General features: G+C 41.1%; 1 protein-coding gene across 8 annotated transcripts in view; it reads left to right on the plus strand.

The window, feature by feature from the left end:
• The window catches only part of Mast4 (microtubule associated serine/threonine kinase family member 4), a 648,204-nt gene that overhangs the window by 609,163 nt on the left and 12,221 nt on the right, over positions 1-26,820 (plus strand). For 7 of the 8 annotated variants that reach the window (XM_029566302.1, XM_029566303.1, XM_017799580.1 and 4 more), the window contains 10 exons: positions 89-221; positions 1,082-1,247; positions 3,104-3,205; positions 9,391-9,513; positions 9,713-9,825; positions 11,680-11,807; positions 12,159-12,394; positions 16,308-16,508; positions 18,905-19,134; positions 19,880-20,002. In XM_029566302.1, the coding sequence (XP_029422162.1) occupies positions 89-221; positions 1,082-1,247; positions 3,104-3,205; positions 9,391-9,513; positions 9,713-9,825; positions 11,680-11,807; positions 12,159-12,394; positions 16,308-16,508; positions 18,905-19,134; positions 19,880-20,002 (1,555 nt within the window). The remainder of the gene's footprint in view (positions 1-88; positions 222-1,081; positions 1,248-3,103; positions 3,206-9,390; positions 9,514-9,712; positions 9,826-11,679; positions 11,808-12,158; positions 12,395-16,307; positions 16,509-18,904; positions 19,135-19,879; positions 20,003-26,820) is intronic. The other variant, XM_008838831.3, reaches the window with a different exon arrangement.

Genomic DNA, 26,820 nt, shown 5'->3' on the forward strand with positions numbered 1-26,820 from the left:
CATCACAAACTAATGGGGGAAGGAGGGAACCTAAAACAGGAATTAGCTTCAAAGTAACTGTTGCTCTCTGTGTCCTTCTGTTTCGTAGCTTGTTGGTAACCTCCATGGGGCACATAAAGCTGACAGATTTTGGATTATCTAAGGTGGGACTAATGAGCATGACTACCAATCTTTATGAAGGTCATATCGAGAAGGATGCCCGAGAGTTCCTGGATAAACAGGTAAGCTTGGATACTGCTCTACTCTACGGAGAAATACAAAGTTCGGTATTGCCAATGAAATTCAGGATCCACTTGTGTAGGCCATCTTCACATTAGTGCTGGTGTTTAGATGTCTATATAAGCCTTGAATTTAATAAAGTGCAAATTGCTTCCATTTGTCTCCCTGGACCTCTTTGAACTGTCCACTCCCTCCATATTCCTCCCCTAGCATTATGGTCTATTAGCAAGATGAACGGTCTAATTGCACACAAGTGAGAGTGTGAGAGAGACAAATGGAAAACTGTTTTTGTAAGGAATTCAGGAGTCTCAGTAGAGTACTCGTGAAACTCATGATGCATTGCACAATCTCGGGTGCTAAAATCCGAGCTATGGCCCATTTCCTTTTAAGCATGCCTCATTACCATGTGCCCACAATCTGTTCATTGCAAAGTTACTTAAGGTAAAACCTATCTCAACTGCTATGCCTTCATGAAGTAACCAGGGTAAGGATCAGATTGGTCACATAAATATCAAACTTTCTGTAATCATAACCAGGGTAAGGATCAGATTGGTCACATAAATATCAAACTTTCTGTAATCGTGACAGATTAAAAATGCATTATTATTTTCAATGTAAGGCTACAGATGGTTTTCGTATTGTAAAATAAAGCTACAAACAGGTCAGCTTCTCAATTCAAAACTAAGCATTACAGATATGCCAGCTTCTTTGGCATTATAATTTCTCTTCTCAAGGTCTTTGTCCTTGTGGTTTCTTATAGGTGAGCAGGTGCATTGAAGGCAGAATAATTGTTTTAGTCATCTTGCTCATTTTAATTCATGTCTAATTCTCCAATTATTCTAATATTGCAATTATGTTTTAGGTCTGTGGTACACCTGAATACATTGCCCCCGAGGTGATTCTGAGACAGGGCTATGGAAAGCCTGTGGACTGGTGGGCCATGGGCATTATCCTCTATGAATTTCTGGTTGGATGCGTGCCATTCTTTGGGGACACTCCAGAAGAGCTATTTGGTCAAGTCATTAGTGGTAAATATCATCAGGAGTTATATTTAAGCCACTATTGGGAAACAGCTATTTAAAGTAAATCTGTTGTGTATTACTAAAAATGTTAACCTTTATCAAATACTGGAGCCAACAAATTAAAACAACTCACTCCTCATAACATATAACTGACTTTCACACTCTCTAGAGAGTAATGTGTGTTGAAATTGATCTGAGGAAGTTTTGTTAACATGGAATTTGGAAAGGGACTGGTGATGTATCCAAGTTGATTGTATACTACTTTCTCCAGAAGAAATTGGCATGGGATTTACAAATGCTTTAATTGTTATCAGTCTCCATTTTCATAGTGGGGAAAGTTGCACCAGGGAAGAAAAGGTTAATGGATAACATTTACATGAATAAGAAAAATGGCTAATGGCACAATGAAGAAATTAGCAAAAATGTAATAAACCTAAAACAAATGTCTACCAAATAATAAATAATGAGAATGGGAAGGAAGCAAATTGAATCCACAGATTGTTAATGATTTCATTGGTAGCTGTGACGGTGTAATGTTATTTCTGTAGCAGCTGTTCATCTTTCATTTAAAATTCAATAACCTTTAGATCTTAACCTGCACACTGACCCTAACTATTGATATGCGGCAAGTAACACACCTAAATGATAATTACATCGGAGCCATGGCTACTCTCCCTGATGATGTTATAAATTTTCCCAAGCATAGACAGGGAAAGGGAATCTCTACCTGAAAGGTTGACAGTTCTCACTGACATCTCCATCAGCTACCCCTGCTCCATTCTGGACTGCACTTATGCCAGCCAACGATGGATAGAGATAGGAGCAAGTTTCATTGTGCGCATGAAGAGCCCTTAATCGTACTATTATTTTCTAACATTGGCTTTGCAAGCCAGGCATATTTGTAAACTTTAACAAAGTAGATTTGTTGAACTGCCTGCAGTGTAAAAGCCCTTTATACAATATCTGAGCCGTTTATGGATTTATAACTAGGCTATTTTCTGACAGACCAAGGCCTGAATGGCAAGGGGAATCAACTGTTTAATTAACACAAGCAGCAAATGCTGGCTTTGTTCTTGATGCCTTACGGCTCTGATGCATATTCATGTTTTATTTTCCAAATCAGATTTAAACTGCAGCAGAGGAAGCTAGAGGCAAGCACACACAGAAATAACTCATGTTTTTATTGCATTTCCATACACACGAGCACACACACCTATCTTCAGGCAATCTCCTTCAGAGTGAGAACATAGTCTAAGATTTAGGACAGATTTTAAATGTTCCCATTACTATTATTAGTTTGGTTAGTTCTCTTCTTCAGTCTTAGCATTTGGGGCTTAACTTTGTTTCTAGAAATAGCTAGTTTTTTTTTTTTTTTTTTTTAAAAACTACCTTTTACTCATTGGAGCTAAAGAACTTGGTGGCAATTGCCAGATTCTCAGTTGAGACTAGTAAGTGAGAAAACCTTACACTTAGATGGTCCCCCAGTGCATAGGCATTTGGCATAGAGCTGTTCTGTTTCTGGTATGTTAAATCCTCTTAATAACCAGAAGGAGCAACTTATTAGGAAACAATTCTGTCAAAGAAAAAAAGAATAAATGAAGTAATGATATGTGCTACTTATTGAAATTTTCTCCTCATACCTTGAAGAAAACAGTGCCATTTGTGTCTTATAAAATAAGGCTGCTCAAACTTGACTACATAGACATCAACTAAAGATCTTAAAATGCAGGTCCTGGTTCAGTAGTTCTGGGGTGGGGCCCGAGAGTCTACATTTCTAACAATCACTCTGGTAGCGTCCAGGCTGTGGACAACTGGACTCCACCTTGAACAATAAAGCTACAAATGAATCTTATTCCTTCTAGATGAAATCAACTGGCCTGAGAAGGATGAGGCTCCTCCTCCAGATGCCCAGGATCTCATCACCTTGCTTCTCAGGCAGAATCCCCTGGAGAGGCTGGGGACAGGTTAGAGCGCATGTTGCTTTGCCAGTATACAAGAAATAATGTCCTCTGGAGCAAGCTGAGACTGTTGCTTATGTTTTTTGGTGTAGGCAACATCTGTTAGTTGATGTAGGACACAGCTATAACACATTATAGCAAAATTATTTGGGATTTTATATTTTGTTTTACGATTCAGAACAGCATATACACCAGGATGGTTAGTGTTTGTTTTCGTGTTTTGCAAAGCAGAAACTTAATTTGCTTCAGTAAATACATCTCAAGGGCATACGCCTGTCTTCTGTCCTGAAAAGCATGCATCTTAAATAATTGGAAACAGAAAATCAGATATGCGGAGCTCTTTTTGGTTATGTTTTTAATGTATGTTCCATAAGGATTCGACCCAGCAGGCATCTATCTACAGGCTCTGAAATGGGTTATCAGTACTCGAACTAATTATTAGAAGTAAGAGCCTGGGGCTGAACCATGCTGTCCTCTCATGGTGATCAGCACCATGACCCAAGAAAGAGAATTACGCACCATTACCTTTGACGATAAATGAAATGGTACATTTGTTTCTTGCTGATGTTTTTTTCCTGCTTGTACAACTAACAATTTTGTGTTGCTTTTTCTTTCCTCTATTCTGAATAGACATGCTCTAAGATCTCTTGGTATAGAGTCCAGGTTGGCTTGAGTGACTTTGTTTCAGTGAAACTAAAATGTTAAATATAAATGCATACATTCTAACCCATAACTAATTTTATCAGTGAAAATTATTGGCTTGGTGGATTGTTTATTCTGAACAGTTTCATTCTATATCATTTTAACAGAAATGCCAGCAAAGACTGAAGAAATCATTCTCTTCCCTAGTTTTTTCCCCAAGACAATCATTTGCAACAGTTCTAAATATTTATAATAATCTATACACTGACTCACATATTCCTCTGTTTGAAGGATCTGTTCCTGTTTACATATGGACCACCATAGGCGAGGCTGGATGGTACATGCCTACAATTCCAGCACTCCAGATGTAGAGGCAGGAGGATCAAGGTCATTTTGGATACATGAGACCCTGTCTCAAAAAAAAAAAACCCAAAACACTGCATTACTACAGTTTATGATAATACTTTATATCAGAGGCCAGCAAACTTGTCTGTGGGCCAAATCTGGCCATTACCATTTCCATCTTTTTGTAAATAAAGTTTACTGAAATGGAAACACAGCAACACCTTTTCATGTGACATATCTTCTATGACTGCTTTCATGTTATGTCAGCAGAACTGGTCAGTCATAAAGAACTCTATGACCCACAGAGACTAATATTTGCACTGCTTGGCCTTTTATATAGAAATTTTGCAGGCCCCTTGTTGGCGAATTCAATAAGGCTTAAATCAGGGCTTACTTGGGAAATACTTTTTATTTTTCTATTTATTATTTGTTTGTTTATCTATTGATCACTTTATGTATTTATTGAGATGATTTCCCTGTAGCCCCAGCTGACCTGGAACTTGATATGTAGACTAGGCTGGCCTAAATCTCATAGAGGTCTGCCTGACTCTGCCTCCTGAGTGCTGGGATCAAGATGGGCACCAGCACGCCCAGCTGGAAATAACTTTTGAGCTGAGCTACCTCTCCCCTTTCCATTGAATGAGTGGACATTTCTCTGGGAAAGCCACTGTCTATCTAGGTTAAGGGCACAAATTGGAGTCAGATGGCCCAAGTCTAATTCTTGACTATCTGACCAAGGATAGTTTTCCTCATTTCCTCACTGTGTGAAAGAGCCTTTCGTAATCCCATCTCAAAGGATCATTGTGAACATACAAGGAAGTCCCCCAGGTGATGCTGCCAGTGTGGCATTTGCTATTTGGCTTGTTGAGTCTCCTGTTTTCCTTTGGGGCACTTACGACATGGCACAGCGGTGGTGCAATGACCTTTGGGCCCACTACTCCTTGAACTGAGTGTTTCTTCCCACCCTATTTGTTTCTCCACTTGTCTGAAGTGACGGCAAGCTTGTTATTTCCCCCCTTCAAAGGCCTGCAGTCAGATCTGCTTTATGGTTCGAAAGTTAAGAGTAGCTGTCAGAAATGGTGTCAAGACTGTGTTAGGGGAAGGTGCTTAAGGAATAATTTTTACTTACTTGGGCTAAATATGAAAAACAGTGATATTTTAAGACTGACCAGTGATGATACAGGTATCTAGTTAACTGTCCCATTACTGACCCAGACAAAAGGGCGCCCATGATCTGACTAACAATATGTTTGTATGGACACCTCCAAAGGAAGTTTAGTCCCCTCCCTGAAGTCCTCAAGATTCAGTTTGGAGTTTTTCCACTTAATACTCTGCCCTTCCCCTCCTCCAAGAATACTACAGTCTTTGATTGGGCTTGACTTGACAAGACAGGGCAGAGATGGTGGTCAGCAGATCCATATTTTTATACCATGTGCTGCAAGGTATCTTTCTGCATTTTCTTTCTGGCAGCTGCTTTCAGTCTGACAGTTTGAAGAACAAATTCCCTAGCAGAAGCCCAAAACAGACATTTAAAGGCCTTACCCAAGCTCAGAATTGTCAAGATGCCATTGCCAAACAGGCAGGTCCAATGTGACAGGCCCCAGTAGGCCCCTGAGATGAGCCTGAGGATCTTGCAGGCCTGCCACGCTAGTTCCAATGACAGCATTTGTGTTTAACATACATTTAGTTGGCAAAATAATGCACAGTGAAAATGTGCTAATGCACATTTGTCTGAGAGACTGCAGAGGCTGAGAAAAAAGGGTGTGAAGAGCATAGTGGGTGTTTAGAAAATGTCCATGAAAGGAAACTCAAGGGAGTACGATATGCTCTAAGCCATAACTTGCAATTTGGGGCCTTGCTGTGGACTTGAACTATACTCTTGAGCTAGCAGAGAGCTGAGTGGCAGACTGGCTTTCTGAACCTTAGCACTGGCTCAGATATGACTGCCTCCTGGGTACTAGCTTTGAGGTGCTGGGTGGTTTCTTGTCCTCAGCCTCAGTTTCCTAGTCTATGGAAATGGGCATAGGATACACCTCAGGATTCTTATAGGGACTAAACACAATGATGTTCATGTAGGTAGCTAGTACAGGGAACTAACTGCATAACAGAGGGCTCAAGGCAGTTTCCTTTTCTTCCCCTTCCCACCTTGAAGCATCCTTCCAATGAAAGCTGTCTCTGCATGAAGGATGCTGTCATCTCTACTTTTATCAACAGTAACCCAAAGATCATCTCCCCCTGTTTATTCTTTTTTTCTTTTCTTCCTCATCTCAGAGCCACTTCTCAGAAAGCCACAAAGGCCAGTGGAAAGAAATGTGAGGCGAAGCCTCCATGACTGTGACTGCTTGGGGAAGACCCACTTGTCTTTGTCCACAGAAAGGAAGCAGAGGCTCATCAGCTTGAGTCTTATAGATAGGAAGGTGGTAGAGGAAGATGGAAGAGTTAATAGGCAGCAGTGTAGTCTGGAAAGGCTATGCAAGCCCTTGGCTTTGGAAACTTGCTTCTCTGGGTGAAGTTCAACAGCCCATAATTTCAGAACTTTGTCACTGACAGGACCCCACGAGCAGCAGCTGCATTGTTAGTCATGGTGGTGGAACCGTAGCTGAGCCAAGAGTCCAGAGACGCCTATCATGGGCTGCTCATCTGAGCTTGACTCTGGATCTCATATCATCATCTTGGAGGGGGAGTTGATTAGGGCAGCACACAAGCTTTGCTTCTCCAAGTAAAAGAGCATTAGAAGGAAATGACACTGGCAGCTGTTTGGAGGGCTAAAATAGAACCAGGGTACAGAATGGTCTGGAATGAAGTGTGTGGAGATGCTATAGAACAGACATGCCAGTTGACCCAGCTACCCAGAAACCATTTCACACTCATGCAGAGAGACAGTGCATCAGAGGCAGTGAGAGCAGGAGCCCTGTGTGTCAAGGTGGGCCTATCGCACTGAGGCTGGCCTGGGTATTTTTAGACAGACCTGGGCACAGCCTTCTCATTCTTACTCTGGCAGATCCTACTGCAGCACGGACCATTGTTCTCCTTTAGTTTCCTCATCTAAAAGTGGAGCTAAGAATGCCTACCTTATCTAGGGGTATTTTCAATAACTGAATTAGAAGAAACCTAGAACCTGCTGGTTGCAACACTACCAGGGAGATATGTAGCCTAAAGAATTCCTACAGGATGTTTGCACTCAGGTGGAGATGAGATCCTGACTTAGATCACAGTAAAGAATTTCAGGACAAGTTAGCTTGAAGCAAAGCTGGGGTTTATGAAGGAAAGGACACTACACACCCAAGGCAGATTCAGGGTGCAGCTGTTAAGAAAAACACATAAGTGCCTTAACAATAGCTATGAGTTTTGTGACTTCTCAATTTCACTTTTGGCCTGCTCAAAGGATGTAATTTATAGCAAGATTCAAAGATTAAGTAAAGCTTAAAAAATTGGACTGGTTTATTTTTAAGAATTTCCTTTTGTAAATGAAATTGTAAGGTGGTTTATTGGTGCAAATTATTGGTGGTTTATTATTCAGGTTTATGGATGAGAGAGGAGTACAGAGGGTAAAATCAAAGGGTGCAAGGGTGTAAATCATACATTTTGGTCTTGGTTCATTGGCTGCTTTTATGCTTTGGTTTGAGCTGTAGCTCAGCAAAAGACGTAAATCTCTACGCAGACAGGCTTTACGGAAGTTTTGATTTTTGTCAGTTGTGTGGCAATTCTTGACCCTCAGCCAGTAAGGAACATAAACGATTTCCTGGGGTTGGGGGACACTCCTTGCTCATGTTCCCTTCGTTTTCCCTGTCCTCTCCTGCCTCAATACTCAACACAGAGTTTTCTCACAGATCATAGTTGAAAGGTCACTGAGCTGTGATCTAATCAGACTTCAGAATTAAGCTTGAAATCCAGAGGACACCTGCATAGACTCTTGGGTAATGATTATCAGTCACGTGCTTTGTCAAGAGCAACCTGTTGGCCCCTCTGCTGGGTGATTTCCCTCTTTGCTCTTCTCCCTTCATTCCATTATTTTCAAAACACATGAAAATATGCCTTGTGCTACAGGGGTCCCATGTGGACAGGGCCGTGCCTTTGAACCATGCAGATAGCATCCCTGTCCCTACGAAGACCCACAGTTCCTCTTCCACCTAGCTTGTCTTTTCCATTCTGTTCCCTTTGTACCTGCAGGGAACAGGATGTGTCTCATGAGACATGGGTGACAGTCACAGAGAGCAGCTTTACCATTCCCCTAAAGGAAAGTTTGGCAGAGGCTGATCAGAATTTCCTGGTGGTCTTTTGAGAAATCTCTCTTCCTACAGAGCAGCTTTACCATTCCCCTAAAGGAAAGTTTGGCAGTGAGGCTGATCAGAATTTCCTGGTGGTCTTTTGAGAAATCTCTCTTCCTACAGCTTTTTCAGGGTCGAATCTTTGTTCTCTTTCTCTACAGCGTGTGCTCTGGTAGTCGGGTGGGGGCCTGATACAATTTTATAATATGTACTTTCCTCTATTTTAATGAGATATTGTACTAGTGTTTTTAATGAGGCCTGTTAAGTCACTCTTTATAATCATTAAATACATTTTAAGCATCTCACTAGACAATGCTGCTATGATTGCTTGGCAAACAGAAGCCTCAACCTTAGCAATTGTGATTGATTTTTCTTAAATACATTGTAAATCTATCTAACGATAGATTTGGCAGTTCCTTACTTAAGCATCCAAGCCATAGAATCTAATTCCTACCTATGTTAATGAGCAATCCAATAAAATTGAATGGTAACCATTATATGGTATTTAGGAAAAAATTCATCATTATTAGTCTTACCTCCAGAGGAAATATTGCTGTGAGCACATTTTGCACCTTGTTAGGATTTTTCTGGGTTTGTAATGAGTGAGTCTGCTTTGGGCCAACATGCGTCCATTTCCCCAGGTTCAGTATAATGTGATTTTAAGTGGCCATGTCATTAACCTTTGAAAAATGGAGCAAGTCATGGAGAAATTAACAAAGAAAAACTGTGCCACAGCAACTACTGTGAACAAAATCAGATCTTGTGCTGATAAATTATGGGAATTTTTTTTCAAGTTTTGTAAAATGAAAAAAGTATGATTTCCATGACTACTTTATATCTCTGCTGATAAATATTTTAAATTGTTCCTAAGACTTGGTACTTACCTTCACTTGGAGGCTAGTTTATCCTCTCTACCTCTCCTCCCTCCCCCTCCAGGTGGTGCATATGAAGTCAAACAGCATCGCTTCTTCCGCTCTTTAGACTGGAACAGTTTGTTGAGACAGAAGGCGGAATTTATTCCCCAACTGGAATCGGAGGATGACACAAGTTATTTTGATAGTATGTGCATTATCTGACATAAGACATCCTTTGGCCTTTACTGTGTTTAAAAAAATTGTCTCCAATTTTGAGCCTTTCCAACCCCATACCTACAAGTTCTGAAAATGTAGTGTTGCTTTGATCCAGACACTGGTAATTAAACTATATGAAAAGCTGAAACTCTGAGTAACTGGAACTGTTCCCAAACATTTCTCTGCAGCTCGGTCAGAGAAATACCATCATATGGAAACGGAGGAGGAAGATGACACTAATGATGAAGACTTCACTGTGGAAATAAGGCAGTTTTCCTCGTGTTCACATAGGTTTTCAAAAGTAAGTGGGGTGGGACATCAGCGTCCAAAGGGTCTGGGAGAATCTCCCACTTGGAAGGAGCTGGTGCCCAGAGCAGCTGGACTGTCAAAGCTCCTGTCCTTTGTGGGGTCTGAGGTCCCTAGTGCTTAAAAATCATGTCATTTAGGAAAAATGATCTTGTTATCTTGATAAGCAGGAGTTTCTACTTGTTAGAAGTATCTGTGTGTCTTTACATAAATTAAGGTCTGACTTTAGGGGTTTTGTTGCTATTGTTTGCTTTGTTTTCTTATGAGGCAAAGACTTGTAAGCATTAGCATCTTCTCATGACAGATGTTTATCTGATGAACTTGCTTGCCTGTCCCGTGTCTAAGTACAGTCTATGGAGACCTCACCCTGCTTCTTTCATCTTATAAGGAAAAGCCTAGGCTTTGCTGTGTGCAGAGCTCTCTCCTACTACAACCCTGAGCACAACACAAGAATAAAGCTCATGCTCTTGGCATGAGCCAAGATACATAGGGACAGCTGACTATGAGATGAGAAAGTATTTTAATCCGTAATAGAGATTATAAGTTATATTAATAAGGCAGTTGGAAGCCAAGCTAGAACCTTAGAAAAGGTAGAAGATAATGAAAGAGATGCTTGATAAAGATGCCATTTTACAGATAGTGGTGAGATTTAAAACAAAGAAAATTGATAGTTTTATGGCAGGAAAAAGCCTTAGGAAAATGGAAATAAACTTAGAGGGAGCCCTTCCTCCCTTTTGCTGTTTTCAGTTGCTACTTATTTTCGGTTGCCATGGCATTTTGAATGATTGTTGTTTAGCTATTGTATAACATTTTGTGACTTTAATGTGCTCTGTAGGTTATGCTAAGTGATGACCCAGAGTGCATCTGCAAATTGGCCAACGCTACCCCTCTCTATTTATAGGAACAGAGGAGTAGGGATTTCCCTAGAAATGGTTGTGACAAGTCTGCCCTAGAGCCAGGACAAGTTTGGCTAACATTCAGTGGAAACCCACAGCACAACCTGTCTTCTAGCCTATCAGAGCCCCCTCTAGGCACTGTTTACTTCTTTACTTCAGAAGGCATTTCACTTTTCCTATTGCCTATTTTTCAGCCTAATCTTTTCTAACTCTAGTTGGTAGTGAGAGGCTAACGGCCTGTTTCTATGAGAAGAGCAAATAGCTGCGAGTGATAGTGGGATGCACTCACGCTGCTGTGCTCGCTAAACTCCCATTTTACCACCTGCCTTTTGTGTGAGACAGAAATTCAGAAATGAACCGAGACCTATTTGTTTAAGCTGTAGTCTCCTACACCAACATAGGCAGCAGTCTGACTGATTTGTCAACCAAACAAGAACATCTGGCAACCTTTCCTCTTCCCCTAGAACCTACCCCACTCCAAATGTTGAAACTATTCATTTTTATACTATACTCAATTTCAGTTCATTTTTTCTTTCCATTCCTGATGCATGGCCAGCCGACATTTTTTCTCTGTTTTTCTGATTACTTTTTGAGCACCAAGCCAGTCTAAGGTGTGCATTCATCCTGAGACCTAGAAACCCCAGTGCACCTATGGATTTTTTTTTCAGATACAGAGTCCATGGGATATGGTGAAAGAGGACTGTGAGTCCATAGCTCACCACTCTAAACACACACACACACACACACACACACACACACACACACACACACAGTCCTTTCATCTCTGCATGCAAATAAGCAACCTTGTAAGTATTTCCTGCATCCATGGCCCCAGTTCACACTTTGGTCATATTTTCAGGTGGTTTTATTTATTTCTTCTATGACCTGGGATTTTTCTGACAAGCTCTTTTTAGAAGCTATTAATAAGCAATGATTATTTATTTGCCTTCCAGGTTTTCAGCAGTATAGATCGAATAACTCAGAATTCAGGAGAAGAGAAAGAAGACTCTGGGGACAAAACCAAAAGCACAGCCTTGCCGTCCACAGAAACATTGAGCTGGAGTTCAGAATACTCTGAAGTGTATGTGAGATGCCTCCCAAGTACTCTCATAAGCAATGGCTCCTAATGCTGTGGCTCTTAGACCTCAGGGAACATCAGAAACATTGGGGGCCTTGTTAAAAAAACACAGGTGCTGGGCTTACCTCCAAAGTTCTTGATACAGTAGATCTGGAACAGGTGCTGAGAACGTGTATTCCTAGGGAGTACCCTGCTTGTGCTGATGCTGGGTTACCATATTTTAAGAACCATTTCCCTAGACACATGTTGGTTAACCTTATCCAAATTCTCTCTTTACCTAGTTTTTTTTTCAAACCTTTGCCCTTAACAGTTTCCTGGTGCATATGTGTGACGCTGTTCTTATTTCTAATTAAGGCAACAGTTATCAACATCCAACTCTTCAGATACTGAAAGCAACAGATGCAAGCTCAGCTCTGGCCTCCTTCCTAAACTGGCTATCTCAACAGAGGGAGAGAAAGATACAGTTGCCCCATGCCCTGGAGACACCCGTGAGGAGCCAGAAAAGCCAGTCCTTCCTCCTGAGGAGAGTGCTCAGGAGGAGCCTGAGGTCACCACCCCAGCCAGCACCATCAGCAGCTCCACGCTGTCAGGTAAGTGACAGCACCACCTGCCCTGCACCACACTGAGAAGTGGCTCCCTGAGCCCACCCAGCTAGAACATCAAAATAGGTGTTGTTAACAACCAGACTCTTTCCATGGCCCTCTTCTTAGGCTTGAGGGACAGCTCTTAAAAACTCAGATCAGCTGTCATAGCCCTATCCTCAGTACCAGGCCATGCAGCAGACTGACCTGGCTTAAGTGGACCTTGGGGCACTTTCACTGCCAGCTTCAGTGGAGTCCTCTGGTGACAGGCAGAACCTGCTATGGGAACCTATAGTAGAGCTGCACCCAACTTAGAGTAAGGGACAGCATCACACAATCAAGTCATCACAGTTACCCTTGAGAACGTCTCCTGTCACGCATAGGATGAAGTGTGAAGCCAACTTTCCCTGCAGTGCTGAACTGGATGGCAACTTCTTTGAAGGAGTTAGCCTTTGTGATAGAGTCATGTATCAAACATCTTATCCCTGCCCATTAGGCTCACAGTTGAGTGTAGCAAAGAGCTTGTGCTGTGAGGCTCACCAGACACCTTCAGTTAGATCTGTTAGATCTGAGGAGGAAGATGGAAGTGAGAAATCCCACATGCTTCCTGTGCTGCCTGATGGCATCAGAAATAACTAGTACACATAGTTGATACTCTGCAGTCTGTGACAAGGATACTCCCGAAGCATCTCGCCCTGCAGTTGCAATCAGGTGTCTGGGTCTTTTGACAGGATTTTTGCAGCTACCTTTTCATGAAGTAACCTTCCTGTCCACAGGAATAGTGTCTTCACAGGTGTTCAAAGTGCTTAATGTTTCATTACTCCTTCCTGGCCCTTAATAATGGAAATGCCTTCCTTAGAAGATCAGACTTGGGCTTACATCCCTCAGAACATGATTTGAGGTGCATTTAAGAGATTATCTGGTTTATGAAAGGCTTATAACAGCATATCCTGCTGCGGAGCAGTGTGGATTTATACTTTTTAAAAAAAGTGAAGGAGGCTCTGACTTAGGGTTGTTGTAACAAATGTTTTTATTATTATATGTCCAATATGCTATATTGATAAGCATAAATGACTCCAAGAATTTTCATCAACAGTTTAAAACTGAATATTCACAGTATAAGCTTTTTAAAAAATCATCTTAAGGCCAGGCATGGTGATGCAAGCCTTTAATCCCAGGCAGATCTCTGTGAGTTCAAGGCCAGCCTGGTCTACATAGTGAGTTCCAGGACAGCTGGGGCTATGGGGAGACCCTGTCTCAAAAAGACCAAAAAAAAAAAATCATCTTAAAAAATTAGATTTCTCTGTAGCATTTCACATGCTTATAGTGATCTGGGGAAAATAATGTTGAGTTCTCTATTTCTTTCCACCTTCATTCTATTTCCATGTTGGATACTTCCACTTATTCTAAATGAGAAGCTAAGAGAAGAGCACTGTAGAAATAGTACAGGAAGGACATCTGATTAGTTGAGGATTCCTGGCCATGTTTAGCTAATCTTAAGATTCACATCGAATGTGGGCATCTCAGTATTTTATATTCCTGGTTACCAAGGTGGCATCTGGTTCTCAGTTATCTTGCTCTGCACAGAGTAGATTCACATTTATTTAAAAGTTGCTGTCTAAGTATCTGTAGCCTATTCACTATAGAGCAGTAGGAGGTGAGGGGAGGCAAGCGGTGTCTAAGCACTTGATTGATTACTTTCATAATTAAAAAATATCTGCCTGGGTCCTGCCATGCATTTTGATTAATAGAGTCAACCTACCTTTCTCAGTCTCTCTCCCCCATACACACACTAAAAATAATCAAAGACCTTGGGGGCCGCACAGAATAGAGAGATGAGCTGATTTGCTTACAGCCAAGGGTAATTAGGGAACCTGAAAACCGTGACTGTAGTAAAATTAAATTTGTTGATTTTTATATTGCTCCCCCATCAAAAAGAAGGAACCCTTGACATTTAGAGCGCATTAAGGTGACATTATCCACCATTGGCAGAAAGAAGCACCTGCGTATGAGACAGGGCTGCGAAATGAGTTGGGGGAAGGAAGCGAAGGGGACAAGGAAGGTGGGAATTGTGCATCCATCCTGGCATTTAGGAAAGTGCAAATTTAGGTATGTTTCCCTTTTTTTCATGACTACAATATATTTGAATCCTTAAAAAGTAGAAGTCATGAAATTGTAGTTGCTCTGTTCAACTGTACCCAACAAATTACTCACCATAAAGAGATTCCACTTTTTATTTTCATGTTTTGTTTTGCTCTCCTGTCATCCAAATCCAGTTGGAAAGAGAAAGGGGGTGTGTGGTTCATCTGAAGGAAGCCTCAAGTTTAGAGAGGTGAAATTTTTGACTAGTGAAGCCGTTTTGATCAAGTCCTTCAAGCAACTGATTTCTTTCAGGGAATGGAATCGATTCCTTGTTTGATGAGAGAATGCATTTAACAAAGGAATGGAAGGTTGTTGGTGTTTGCCTTAAGACTGTCCTCTTCCCTTGGTCAAGTGGATATGTGGAAATCCATGAACCTTTCCCATCCACACAGGCCATGAAGTGTTCTGTATGCACATCCACCATTTTGGGCATCCTCCTAGAGAGACCTGAAAAGCATTCCTATCCACAGACTAGGGTCAGACTAGAGCCATGTCATTGAGTGGCGTGTGTGTCATAGTGCCGGCAAGATGTTGGTTCTGTTCATTCAGGCCAAGTCTGTCCTAAGCAGAAGATGCCATGTCGCAGCACTTGAAGGTGTGCTAGTGGGTCTTTTAGACTCATTTATAATGGCATTACATACTGTACATGCTTTATAGATCTTAGGACCATAGCACTGAGGAGTTTTAAGCACAGGAGGCTTGTGATAGAGAATTTCTAAATTTTGTGTTATTATCTGGTAAGCATAGAGTTTCAGATATTTGTGAGGGAAGCATGGCCTCTTCTGGACAGACAAAAATGTATTATTGATGACTTTAAATACAGAAGGCTTTTAGCCTGCGGAGTAAAGAGGAGGAGAAATTAATGTAGGTAACTGCTCAGTTTGTCTCTGAGGGTTGCAACCTGTTGCTCTATCTGAGGTAATTAAAGGTAATCTTCTTTACCCTCAGTCTTGGTCATGCTCCACTTCACCATCCTGTGTTTCTGTCCTCAGGGGAGTCCAAATGTTTTAACTTAAAAATAACTCCAGTATGTGTAAGTGCTAATAAACTTACAAATATAAAGAATAAGTATGCCTTAAAGAGGGTGGAGGATAACTTTAGGGAGGATCGGTGTATGACAGTCTGTATTGAAAGTCAAGAAGATTAAAGCCAGCTATTAAGGAATGTGGTAAGCAGTATTTTGTGTTGTGTCCTTTGAAATCTGCAAGAAGCTTAGAGTGAAAAGAGGCATTTAGAAAGGACGGGAGACATGTTTAAACTTCTGTGAGTTACATATCTGGGCCTGAATGATTTATATTTGTGAAGTTGGAGCAGGTGACACACACATAGCCTACAGAGGGATTAAATAGCATCCCTATGTTAAAAAGATTAGTGGCATTCATGATGATCATTAGTATCGGTATGAGGGGGGTGATTATGGTGTCCCTAAGGTAGTGTTGGGTTTATAACACGGCCTCTGTGGGAGAGTATGGGAGGAGTCTCAGAGGGTTCGGAAATATACATTGTAGAAAGCTAGTCTTCTAGGTGAATGGACTCATTGAGCATCACCAGACTGTGTGGGAGAACAAAGCCTGAATGCATACCTCCTCCATCTCTCCCATCTCTTCTCCTCCACAGCACCTTTCTCAAACAAGTTGTTTCTCACCTCCAGTTTGGCACATTTGACCCTAGGAGCCACGAGGAAGTATTTCCCGGTGTTTATCCTTTACTCTCCCTTCCTAGCTCCACCTCTCTTGTCCTAAATTTTCCTGAACGTGTTTATTCCTTCTTCTTTGTACAGTTGGCAGTTTTTCAGAGCACTTGGATCAGATAAATGGGCGAAGCGAGTGTGTGGACAGTACAGATAATTCCTCAAAGCCATCCAGTGAATCCGCTTCTCACATGGCTCGACAGCGATTAGAAAGCACAGAAAAAAAGAAAATCTCGGGGAAAGTCACAAAGTCCCTCTCTGCCAGTGCTCTGTCCCTCATGATCCCAGGAGGTAGAGAGACATCAACTCGCATGAAATTGTGTGGTTTTTGCATGTGCTCTCCTCCCTTCTCCCCTGGTCTGGAATGCTGATTGAGAAGCAGGATTGCATGAAGCAATCAAGGGTGGGATCCCAGAATAGCTCTGAAGAGCTTCTGCCTATACACCCCTGAACTCTCCCTCTAAGACCTCTGGGGTTCCCAGAGGGCATGTGCATCTGTTTCATCGCACTTTCTGTATCTGTGGATTTCTTTGATTTTCTTAATCCCTTCCTTTTCTCCCCCAAGGCTAAATACATTTCCCTCCCTGAAATAAGTTTTTCTTCTCTAGATCATGTACTGTTTATACTTTATAGCGCTATTTAGAGCCTGTGTGTTGGAAAGCTAAGTATAGTTTCCCTCATCTAGTGAATGAGGAAATAGACACAGAGTGTAAGTTTTGTATTTCTGGAGATGCAGAGAACTTCAAGGGCAGTGTTGAAATGAGAAGTTTTCTCAACACTGTGGGTTGAACTGCACTTTCTCCTACTGGTAGACAAATTACAATCCAATAAAGCCATAATTAAGTCCAATTTTCCAAAACAGGTCAGAAGCTAATGTTTTCCTGCAACTTGGTTTTGCATATACCGATCACTAAATTTGTAGTAATGCCACTGGCAGAGATGAAATAGATCCTCTGGTGATCATGACATCACTCAAAGAGTGGAATTAGAAACCAAATCATTTTATAGATGGCATACATTGGGAAAAATACAAACTATGTTGTGAAAGGTATTATTTACTTTTAAATTTTCATACTTGTATAAAAGAAATTTGATATAAATAGAGGCTTAAGAGCATAGTCCTGTGCTCACTAACAGATTTCTTTGCTGGGCAGTAAAGAAAGCAGACATGTACCTCCCTGGTCTGCATGGGCCTACATACTGCAAAGGTAGACCCAGTGCCACTGTGCAAAAGGGAAGTAAAGTTTGCTGTGGTCTAGTCTACCTGTACAAGCAGGTGAGGCAGCCCACACTTTGGGAAAGGGGGGAAGTTACACAATTTATAGAGGAAAGGGAGTATACCATGAGGTTAAGAATTGGGAGACTAGCCTTTCCAGTTTGAATCTTGAGTCTTATCTTGCCTCCACTCACCTGTCATGAACTGGTCCAACCACCAGTGACCTCTTTTCACTTGGACTCTGGATTTGACATAAAGTAGCAGTAAAGGGAATCAGGATGGCACATGAAGTCAGAATAAGAATACCAGTAGTGATAGACTTAGCTTTAGTCTTGTTCAGACAACCCAAGACTTGGAATACAGTAGTACAGAAGCTTTCATCTTACTCTCACCACATTGGGGCTTGCCACATCCCTGGGAGTCTCCAGCAGCACTGGGCACCTTGTAGCCTTGTGCTAACCAAGACACATTCTAAACCTCAGCATCTTCTGAAGACTGCTGTGTCTTTTCTTAGACACATGTACAATTTCATGACTTGTTAAGATCTTCATACATTCAAATAGAACAGTGATGTGAACTGTAATTAGAGATGTGCTCATATCCCAGTTTGCTCAAGCTGCTATAACACAATACACTTTGTTAAGTTATAAACAATCAATAGAATTTGTTGTTCATTTTCAGACAGAAATCCAAAATCAAGGCACCAGCAAGTTTGTTATCTACTATAGGTTCTCAGGCCTCTTCCAGGAACACATTAACCCCGTCAGGAGAGACAGAGCCCTCATGGTCTAAATACTTTCCAAATGTACCTCCAAATACCATCACCTTGGACATGAGGCTTCAGCTCACAAGCTTTAGGAATTGCAAATATTTAAAATACAGAAGTTTGCTTATGAAACAGTAAAAGTGGTATTTGGGAATAGATGCTGATTAGCTTTAACACTTATCTTCTTTACCCTTGAAGAAACATTTTCATTTGCAGATACTATATGAAGAGAACAGTTGTAACCATAGTAATTTGTTTATAGGGAAGTCACCCTATAAACATGTTATTTTTCTCTCAATTAAAATTAGTCAATCAATTCTACCTCAGTAACATTGCAAACAGTAGCTGGAAAATTGATCATTGTTTTTCTGGTCATTGTGTTTAGAGTTATGTTAAATTGTTTAGTATGAGATTTGGAGAATAGTGCCAAAAATCACTCTTTGTGTAGGGAACTTTTAAATACCATAATTTTAGAATATTGATTGAAAAGTTGGTAAAAACAGGAACACTTTTGGTGTTTCCTTGACAGATTTCATTTTTGTAGACAGTGCCAAGTACCAACATCAGTATTTTTTGCATTAGTTCTTATTTTGCCCTTGGAAAACATTTTCTTTTCCTGGTAGGGCATACCCTGGGGAGGGCAGGCTGCACGGATAGGCGTCTTTGTGCCCTGGATCAGCTTTGATGCTGGCTTCTCTGTTGCAGACATGTTTGCTGTGTCTCCCCTTGGAAGTCCAATGTCCCCCCACTCCCTGTCCTCGGACCCCTCTTCTTCTCGGGATTCCTCTCCCAGCCGAGATTCTTCAGCAGCTTCTGCCAGTCCACATCAGCCCATTGTGATTCATAGTTCTGGGAAGAACTATGGTTTCACCATCCGAGCTATCCGTGTGTATGTGGGAGACAGTGACATCTACACCGTGCACCACATTGTCTGGGTAAGAACAAAGGCTCATTCTTGTCTGCTTTCCTTTCTAAGCAGCCTGGAGAGTGCATCCTTGGTCAAAGCAGTGGATACCAGTGTGTTCTGTTTATGTGGCCCCTGGGCCTAGTGTCATTTTCTTCTTAGTGTTCGTTCCCTTTTAGCTCTATGGTAGAATTTGATCTATCTCAAACTAGTCATTTCCCCTAATTCTGCCCAGTTTCTGTACCTGACTGCCCACTCTTACATACCAGTTTAATGGACTTAAGGACTATCCTCTTTCTATCCTTTTACTATTCTTTAAAAAGAGTATCTTATTTTTAATTCTGTGTATGTATGTGTGTCTTTGTGTAGGGGTGTGCATGCAAATGCCCACAGAGGCCATAGGTGCTAGATCCCTGGAGATGGAGTTAGAGGCTGTTGTGAGCTGCCTGGTATGGGTGCTGGGAACCAAACTCGGGTCCTCTGCAAGAGCAGTGTGCACTCTAAAGTACCAAGACATCTCTCCAGCCCCTGTTCTTTTTAGTTCTAGTTTTTTTCTTGCCTTGTTTTTAAAAGTTATGTTCTCATTCACTTCAGTTTTATTTTTTAAATATGGGAATTCTTATTTTAGAGAAATAGCAGAATAGGAGCCATGCCTTTTGGAGTTTCTGTTAAGAGCTTAGCATCATTGCAAGTTGATTCGGAATATCCTGACAGCAGAAATGGTGAGTGTTAGCTGTTTGTTTGCTTACAATATGTACTCTCCGTTTGGGCTTTAGAATGTAGAAGAAGGAAGTCCAGCATACCAGGCAGGATTGAAAGCTGGGGATCTGATCACACACATCAATGGAGAGCCTGTGCATGGACTCGTCCACACAGAAGTGATCGAGCTCTTGCTGAAGGTACTATTTTCCTATGTCCTGGCCGTTTAGAAGCAGTAGGTTAACACAAAGGACTCAGTTTCTCTGTGACACAACCACGTAGTCAGCCTCATCACTGGAAAGGTATTTAGTAGTTAGAAATTTTACATAAAGCGAAGAAGCTATTAAGAATTACCTGGTTTCATGTGAACAGATGTCCTTGAATCTACCCTCTCGTTTCCCAAGTTTGCTTCCCACTATAAATTGAACATGGTAAGAATTCTCTTTGTTTTTGTAAGAATTCTCTATGTACCTCACATAGTAGAATCCATTTGGGAATCATCAGTTCTAAGAGTGATTTTCTTCAGGAACTTTCAGCAGGTTTTATTCTTTTATAGGCGGAGAAAAACTCATTTAGCTGTGAAGTCTGATATAAAGGTTTAAGAATTAGCATTCCTTTTAAAGACAGAACTTTAGATATAGTTATGTGTGCTATAAATGATGAGAAGAAGGAGCCCTAGCATTACTAGGCTTTCCTCCCTCCTCATACATATATCCAAGTTCATTTCCATGGGGATCAGTTCCTATTTAAAAAGGGCACTGAGTGGGACCTAAGCTGTCAGACTACAGAAAACAGGAACGTAACTGGAGAGAGAGAACCCCTGTGCATGCTCATCCTCTCAGACAGGTCTGTTGAGATATCTGACTTGCTGACTGCAGAATATCACATCAAGGATACAAAGATGGACGCACCTAAATTTGATTATAAATTTTCTCAGGAAAAGGCTAATTTGTCTGTGATGAGAAATACCATCTATATTAGTCACTTGTCTGTTGCTGTGATAGAAACACTGACCAAAGCAATTCATAGAAGGAAGAGTTTATTTGAGCTTACAGTTCCAGGGGAATTACAGTCTGTCTTGGCAGGGAGGCATGGCGGCAGAGGTGGCTGGAGGAGGAGCAGTGGAAGCTAAGCTCTACATCTTCCAGCAGGCACAGGAAACAAGAGAGCAACTGGAGATATGGCAAGGCTTAAGAACTCTCTAAGCCCACCCTCAGTGATGTGCTTCCTCCAGGATAGCCACAGATTCTAAGACCTCTCAAAACAGCGCCCCCATCTGGGGACAAAATGTCCAAATACTTGGAGCCTATGGGGGACATTTTCATTCAAACCACCACACCATCCCTCCCTATATGACTTTTGGACAGCCTCTTACTTCATGACTACTGTGCTCAAGACTGTGAGGCATGACCAGCCAGAGAGATAGGAGCCTCAAAGAACCCATTAGGGAGGCAAGATAAATATGTCCAACCATAAAGCCATATGAATGGCTTAAATGTTTACAACCTCGTAAACACTGGTGATGCCAAGATTAAGAAATGTTCTTTGCTCTCAGAAAGAACAGGACATGTATATAAGAAAAGCAACTTAATTAGCTCAGGCAGAAGCGGAGGGAGGAATGTTGTACTTTTGGAGGGAACATTCTATGAGTGGGGAGAGGCATCCCAGGAGAGTGACATTGAAGGGGAACTTGAATGAGGAATTTACAGGCACTATCAGAAAAGTAGACGTGTCTTTCAAACCAAATGAAGTCAGATGACTTTTCTCCTCCTATCTCTGTTCTTGCCCAGCTCACACAGGGAGCATTTTTCAAAAGATGCAGAGTCTGTTTCATAGTCCAGAAACAATATGTCTTCTAAATTCTAAGGTCGCCAGAGTGAGCTACTACATAAGTTATCGCTCTTGATTAATTCATAGTAGTCATGAAAGTTTGGCCTTGCATTTCATTAAACAATGGAAGGACAAGGACCACACAGCAACTTCTCACCTGAGGTTTTTTAGTTTGATTCAGCATTCATCTTTGATACCACCATTTATCTACCTGGGGGTGGGACAGCACTCTCAGTTAAGAATCCCAGAGATGGGAAGCTGAGCAGGACTTGTAATTTTGAGTTTCGTGGGCTGTAAAAGTCACCTGAAATTGCCTTAAAGCTCCCAGGACCAAAGTTAAGAAGAAACACAAAAGAATCCCAAGTCTCAATAGCTGCTTCACCCCTAGTCTTTGATCCTGTGGTCCCTGGAACCCAGAGGCTCTCAGAGGCACCCTTTGTGGATAAGAACCTGGGGAAACTATTGGAAGTTTTGTCTCTTATATCCAATCTAATAAGTCTTCCAGGTTTGTAGGGACTATTAAGAGTAGTAGACAGAGGAGTTTACTATCCCTTAAATGTTCCTTGACCTTGTCTAGCTTACCTTGACGTTTAGTGCTAGAGAATAACTCTCTTACTTGTCATTCATCCTGTTGGTGCTTAGAATTACTGATTTTTTAAAAAGTTAAAAGAATGTAATATCATGCATCTGCTCATAAAAGAAAAATAAACTGAAATACTGAGGGGAATATATTTTTGTTTATTTTCCCAAGGCATAATTGATCACACTTATGATTTATTTTGTATCTTACTATGATTCTCAATTTCCAGGCATCTCTTCCTGCTCCTGTGACATTTGAACAATTTCTGGCAAAGTGTCTTCATAGAATCAATTGGTTCTCTGTGTGATACTTTACCTGAACTGACCATGCAAAGTGTCTTCATAGAATCAATTGGTTCTCTGTGTGATACTTTACCTGAACTGACCATGGAGCACCTTCCACAGCCTAAAGCTTTGTTACTGGGTTTAGTCTTAGCCACTGAAAGGGTGTGAGGCTGATGGACTGATCTGTCACTTATCCAAGCAGCAGCTCCTCTCTCTGGTTCATAAAGAAGCCCTCAAGAGCAGTAACTAGTGTAATGAGACAAAGAGGATACCAGGGATTTAATTATCGCCCCAGTGAACTGTGTAATCATGTTGCTTTCTTCCAAATTTAACCAACGATTGTTGAACAAAGAGTGTAAGGTAACTAGCATCAACAGTAGGTGCCTACGTGCCATGCCTGGCTTAACATCTGGGTGGCAGCTCTGTTTTACTATTCATAGCAAGTATAGAACATCATGCAAACACTAAGTATTTGGAGTAGCTCAGGGCATCCTTAGAAAAAGAAGGAAAGATGGTCCCATAGGGCTGTATGTTTATGTGTAGAAATATAGAATATGTATCTTTTGGATTGTGAACACAGCATTTTCTCCAGTTCACTGCTTCATGTTTAAACTCATTTCCCCATGCAACTTCAGAGTAGACCTGCTATGGAAGCTCTGCCCTCCATGTACAGGGAGGCTCATCTAACACCAGCCAACATCCAAACTTACAGGACAGGATGAGTGGGTGGTGATCATGGTCACCCAGTTCAACTCCTTCATACATTCCCTTCCACAAGAAATTGACCATAGGGCAACATCAATCTTTCTAAAAGAACTTCATGGTCTTTCTTTACCCCCCAAGTCCTGAATGGAAACTACTGTCCTAGTTATAGACTCTGTTCAAATGATAATCTATCAGGTTAACCTCTGTAATAAGGAACTTTCCATTCTGCCAGATTGGATTGTTAGTTTAAATTCTTGATGCAGTAAGTAAAATCTTACTGAAATCTTAGTTACTTACAGTAAGTAAAATCTGCTGAAACCTTGCCAGAACTTTGTTCAGAAACCTCCTTTACATGAACTCTAGGGTATTCAGTTGTGAAATAGGGGCCATCAAATAACATCATTATCATCCTCATATATGTTGAGACCCTGATATATACAGAGCTTTAAGAATCACCCAAAAATTACACAGAAAAATACCCAGTAAGGGGCTGAGGTTCATTTGGTAAAGTGCTTGCCTTGCAAACATGTGGATTTGAGTTTGAATCTCCAGAATCATGTTTGTTTGTTTTTGTTTTTTAAAGGCCGGATATGGTGAATGTTGATAATCTCTGTGCTGGGGAGGCAGAGGCAGGAGGAACTGTGGTCTTGCTGGCCAGCCAGGCTAACCTACTGGATGAGTTCCAGAGCCTGTCTCAATAAACAAGGTGGACAGAACTTCAGGAAGGACAACCAAGGTTGTCTTCTGACCCAAACCATACACAAGCAAACACATACACAAGTGAAGAAAGAGTACTTGGTACCTTCCAAACTCATATAAGCTTCAGTTACTCTCTGAGGCATAAATAGAAATGTCCCCGTTTTCCATATACAAAAATTAATGCAGAGAGAAGTAAAGACGGCAGCCACACTTATCTGCTAGGAAGGGGATGACTTCTATCCAGCAGTGTGACATGGAGCCTGTGCTTTCAACACCCACCACACACTGCTCCAACACATGAATCTAGTTGCCAATCCCTTATAGTCACAGCAGGAAGCAGTGGCAACACCAGGCTACAATCAAAGTGCTAAACATAAGGAACAGACTGTAAACATGACAAAAGCTCACAAGAAAGAAATATGGCTCTCCACCAGCAAGCCCTGGAACAGCACCAGAGAACCGGAGGTTGTCTGTTCAGGTCTTGAAAGATGATTGGAAATTCAGTGCATGAAAAAACAGATGCAGGATAGTCTAGGCAGCATGAGTAGATGTGTAAGTGCAAGGCCAGGAACTCCCAAGGTGTGTGAGGTATGCAATAAGTCTAGTGGGTTGACGCTTCGGTTCATGTGAGGATAAGGCTTACATGAAGACTGGAACTGGGATGGAGGATATGAGTCAGGGCCCGAGACACAGGGGATACAGGAAGAGCCCATCCCCTCAACTGTGCTTTGCAAAGACAGACAACACTTGGCCTTGGTGACTTACCTAAGGCAGTAGATAAACTGACAAAGGCAGATTGAGAGAAGAACCTGATAGCCTGACTTCAGCTATTATATGTGGTTCAGCCAGCTTAAAATCATTTCCCTCCCACTGAGCACTAATCAGGAAAAGACTTTCAAAAGAGTGGAATTAATTGGACATCTGTCTTCTGGCTGAGCTACTGTGGCTATTATTTTAAAAAATAATTCTCACAGAATTTCTCTAAGAGGTCATTCATTCATCAGGAAAAGTTCATTGATAAGCCTCAGGTAGCTCTTGCCATAGCTGGATGGGTCCACCAGGTGGCAGCCTTCACAAATAGCACGTAATATTTTTTCATTTACCATTTCTACTGGTTGACTTAACATTTGTGCTCTGCATCCTTTGTATATTTCCTATTAGAGAAGATATCTTTGGTGTATGTATAGCTGTCAAATAATTTTTTTTTATAATGGCATATGTTTTTACAGGGGAAGAAGGCGTTTGTTCAGAGCCTTGTCATGTGTGGATAGCAAGCCCTGTTCCTCAGTAATTTCTAAAGAGAAATTCTCATAGTTTATATTATGTTTATCCTTATAGTTTTATAATGCCTATGTTTTTTTCATTTCTTACTGATCTGGTACTCTGACCACGCCGTTTGCTGACCACCACTGTGATGAACAGAAGCCATGTGCTGTGCCAGGCACAGGAGAGGTGGGATGGGGTCAGGTGCATGCTGCTCATATGTAGCAGGTTGAGAAGGAGGAGCACTGGAAGGATGAGGGACAAGGCAGCCAGATCTAGGCTGTTCCATTCAGGGTCCTCAAATCTGATAACACAAAGATGACAGTTCTTTCTCACCTCAAGGGTAGTGATGCAACCCTCATATCTTGATTATGAAAATTTATGGTATATATAGAAAGAACTTGAAACTGTTTTTTTAATACACCAGGTGGTATTGTTAGCCTCTTACAAAGACATAAAAGTCTAAGACAGGTGTGATGGTGCACAACTATAATCCCAGCACTCTAGCAGGACTGCTAAATTTGAGGTCAGGTTGGGATATGTCATGAGTTTCAAACCAGCTTGAACAACAGTGTGAGACCCTGTTTCAAACAAAAAAAAGTAAATGCTGAGATGCTGAGTTCCATAGAAATGAGTAGAATTGGGTTCAGATCCAGGGGCTCATGAGATGGGACAACCCAATGATCATATGGGTGTGTGTACTCAGTGTAGACAAGTGGAAGGAACCTCAGTGAAAGATGAATTCCAGTCATTGTTGGCCTTTTCATTCATCATGGGGGGTGGGGGGAGTTTAATTTCATCATGGATTCATTCATTTTATGAAAATCCCTTCCCCCAAATCTTCTGTGATAGGCTGTTTATTATCTGAATTTTCCATTTAAAAATAGGATCTCTACTACTAGATTCAATGTAAACTTTTAAAAGGTTTGCATTTGCATATGAGGCATAATTTATCTTTTTGTCAGAGTTCAAACCCAATCTGCCTAAAATATTTTCTACAAATATATTACTAAGTTAGATTATATTTTAAAAATACATGTAAAAACCTGTGAAGGCAATAATAAAATACTGTGTCTTCGATACTGAACTAGAAGTAAGACATGAACAAATCATTCCCTAAAGAAATATAAATAATACAATATCAGTTCATTGAATTGAAAAGTGGAAATAATGGGGAAATAAATTTTGATTCATCCAAATGATAGATTTTTTTTTCAGCCAATACAAAGCATGTCCTTAAAGAATATTGAATGATGAAAGGTTTTCACTATTATGTAATGTGAAATGAAAAATATAAAACTATTAATATCATAGCGAAATTGTTTCTAAAATAAGCCTATATCTATGTATGTGTTTATGTGCCTAAAGAAAGACTAGTATGTGCTGGTGATGTCACTTCATAGTTTAAAGATAGAACGTGTTTATCGTATATGCATTAGGGCTGAGGTTTGATTCCTACCCTTCTTCCACAAAAGAAGAAAAAATAAAAAAATAAAAAAAACCCAGCTGGAGAGATGGCTCAGCGGTTAAGAGCACTGGCTGTTTTTGCAGAGGACCTGGATTCAATTCCAGCACCCACATGGTGGCTAACAACCATCCTTAACTCCAGTTCCAGGGGATCGGATGCCCTCTTCTGACCTCCGTGGCCATTGCATGA

This window comes from Nannospalax galili, unplaced genomic scaffold, assembly GCF_000622305.1.
Source record: "Nannospalax galili isolate Female #2095 unplaced genomic scaffold, S.galili_v1.0 scaffold518, whole genome shotgun sequence".
Taxonomy (NCBI): domain Eukaryota; kingdom Metazoa; phylum Chordata; class Mammalia; order Rodentia; family Spalacidae; genus Nannospalax; species Nannospalax galili.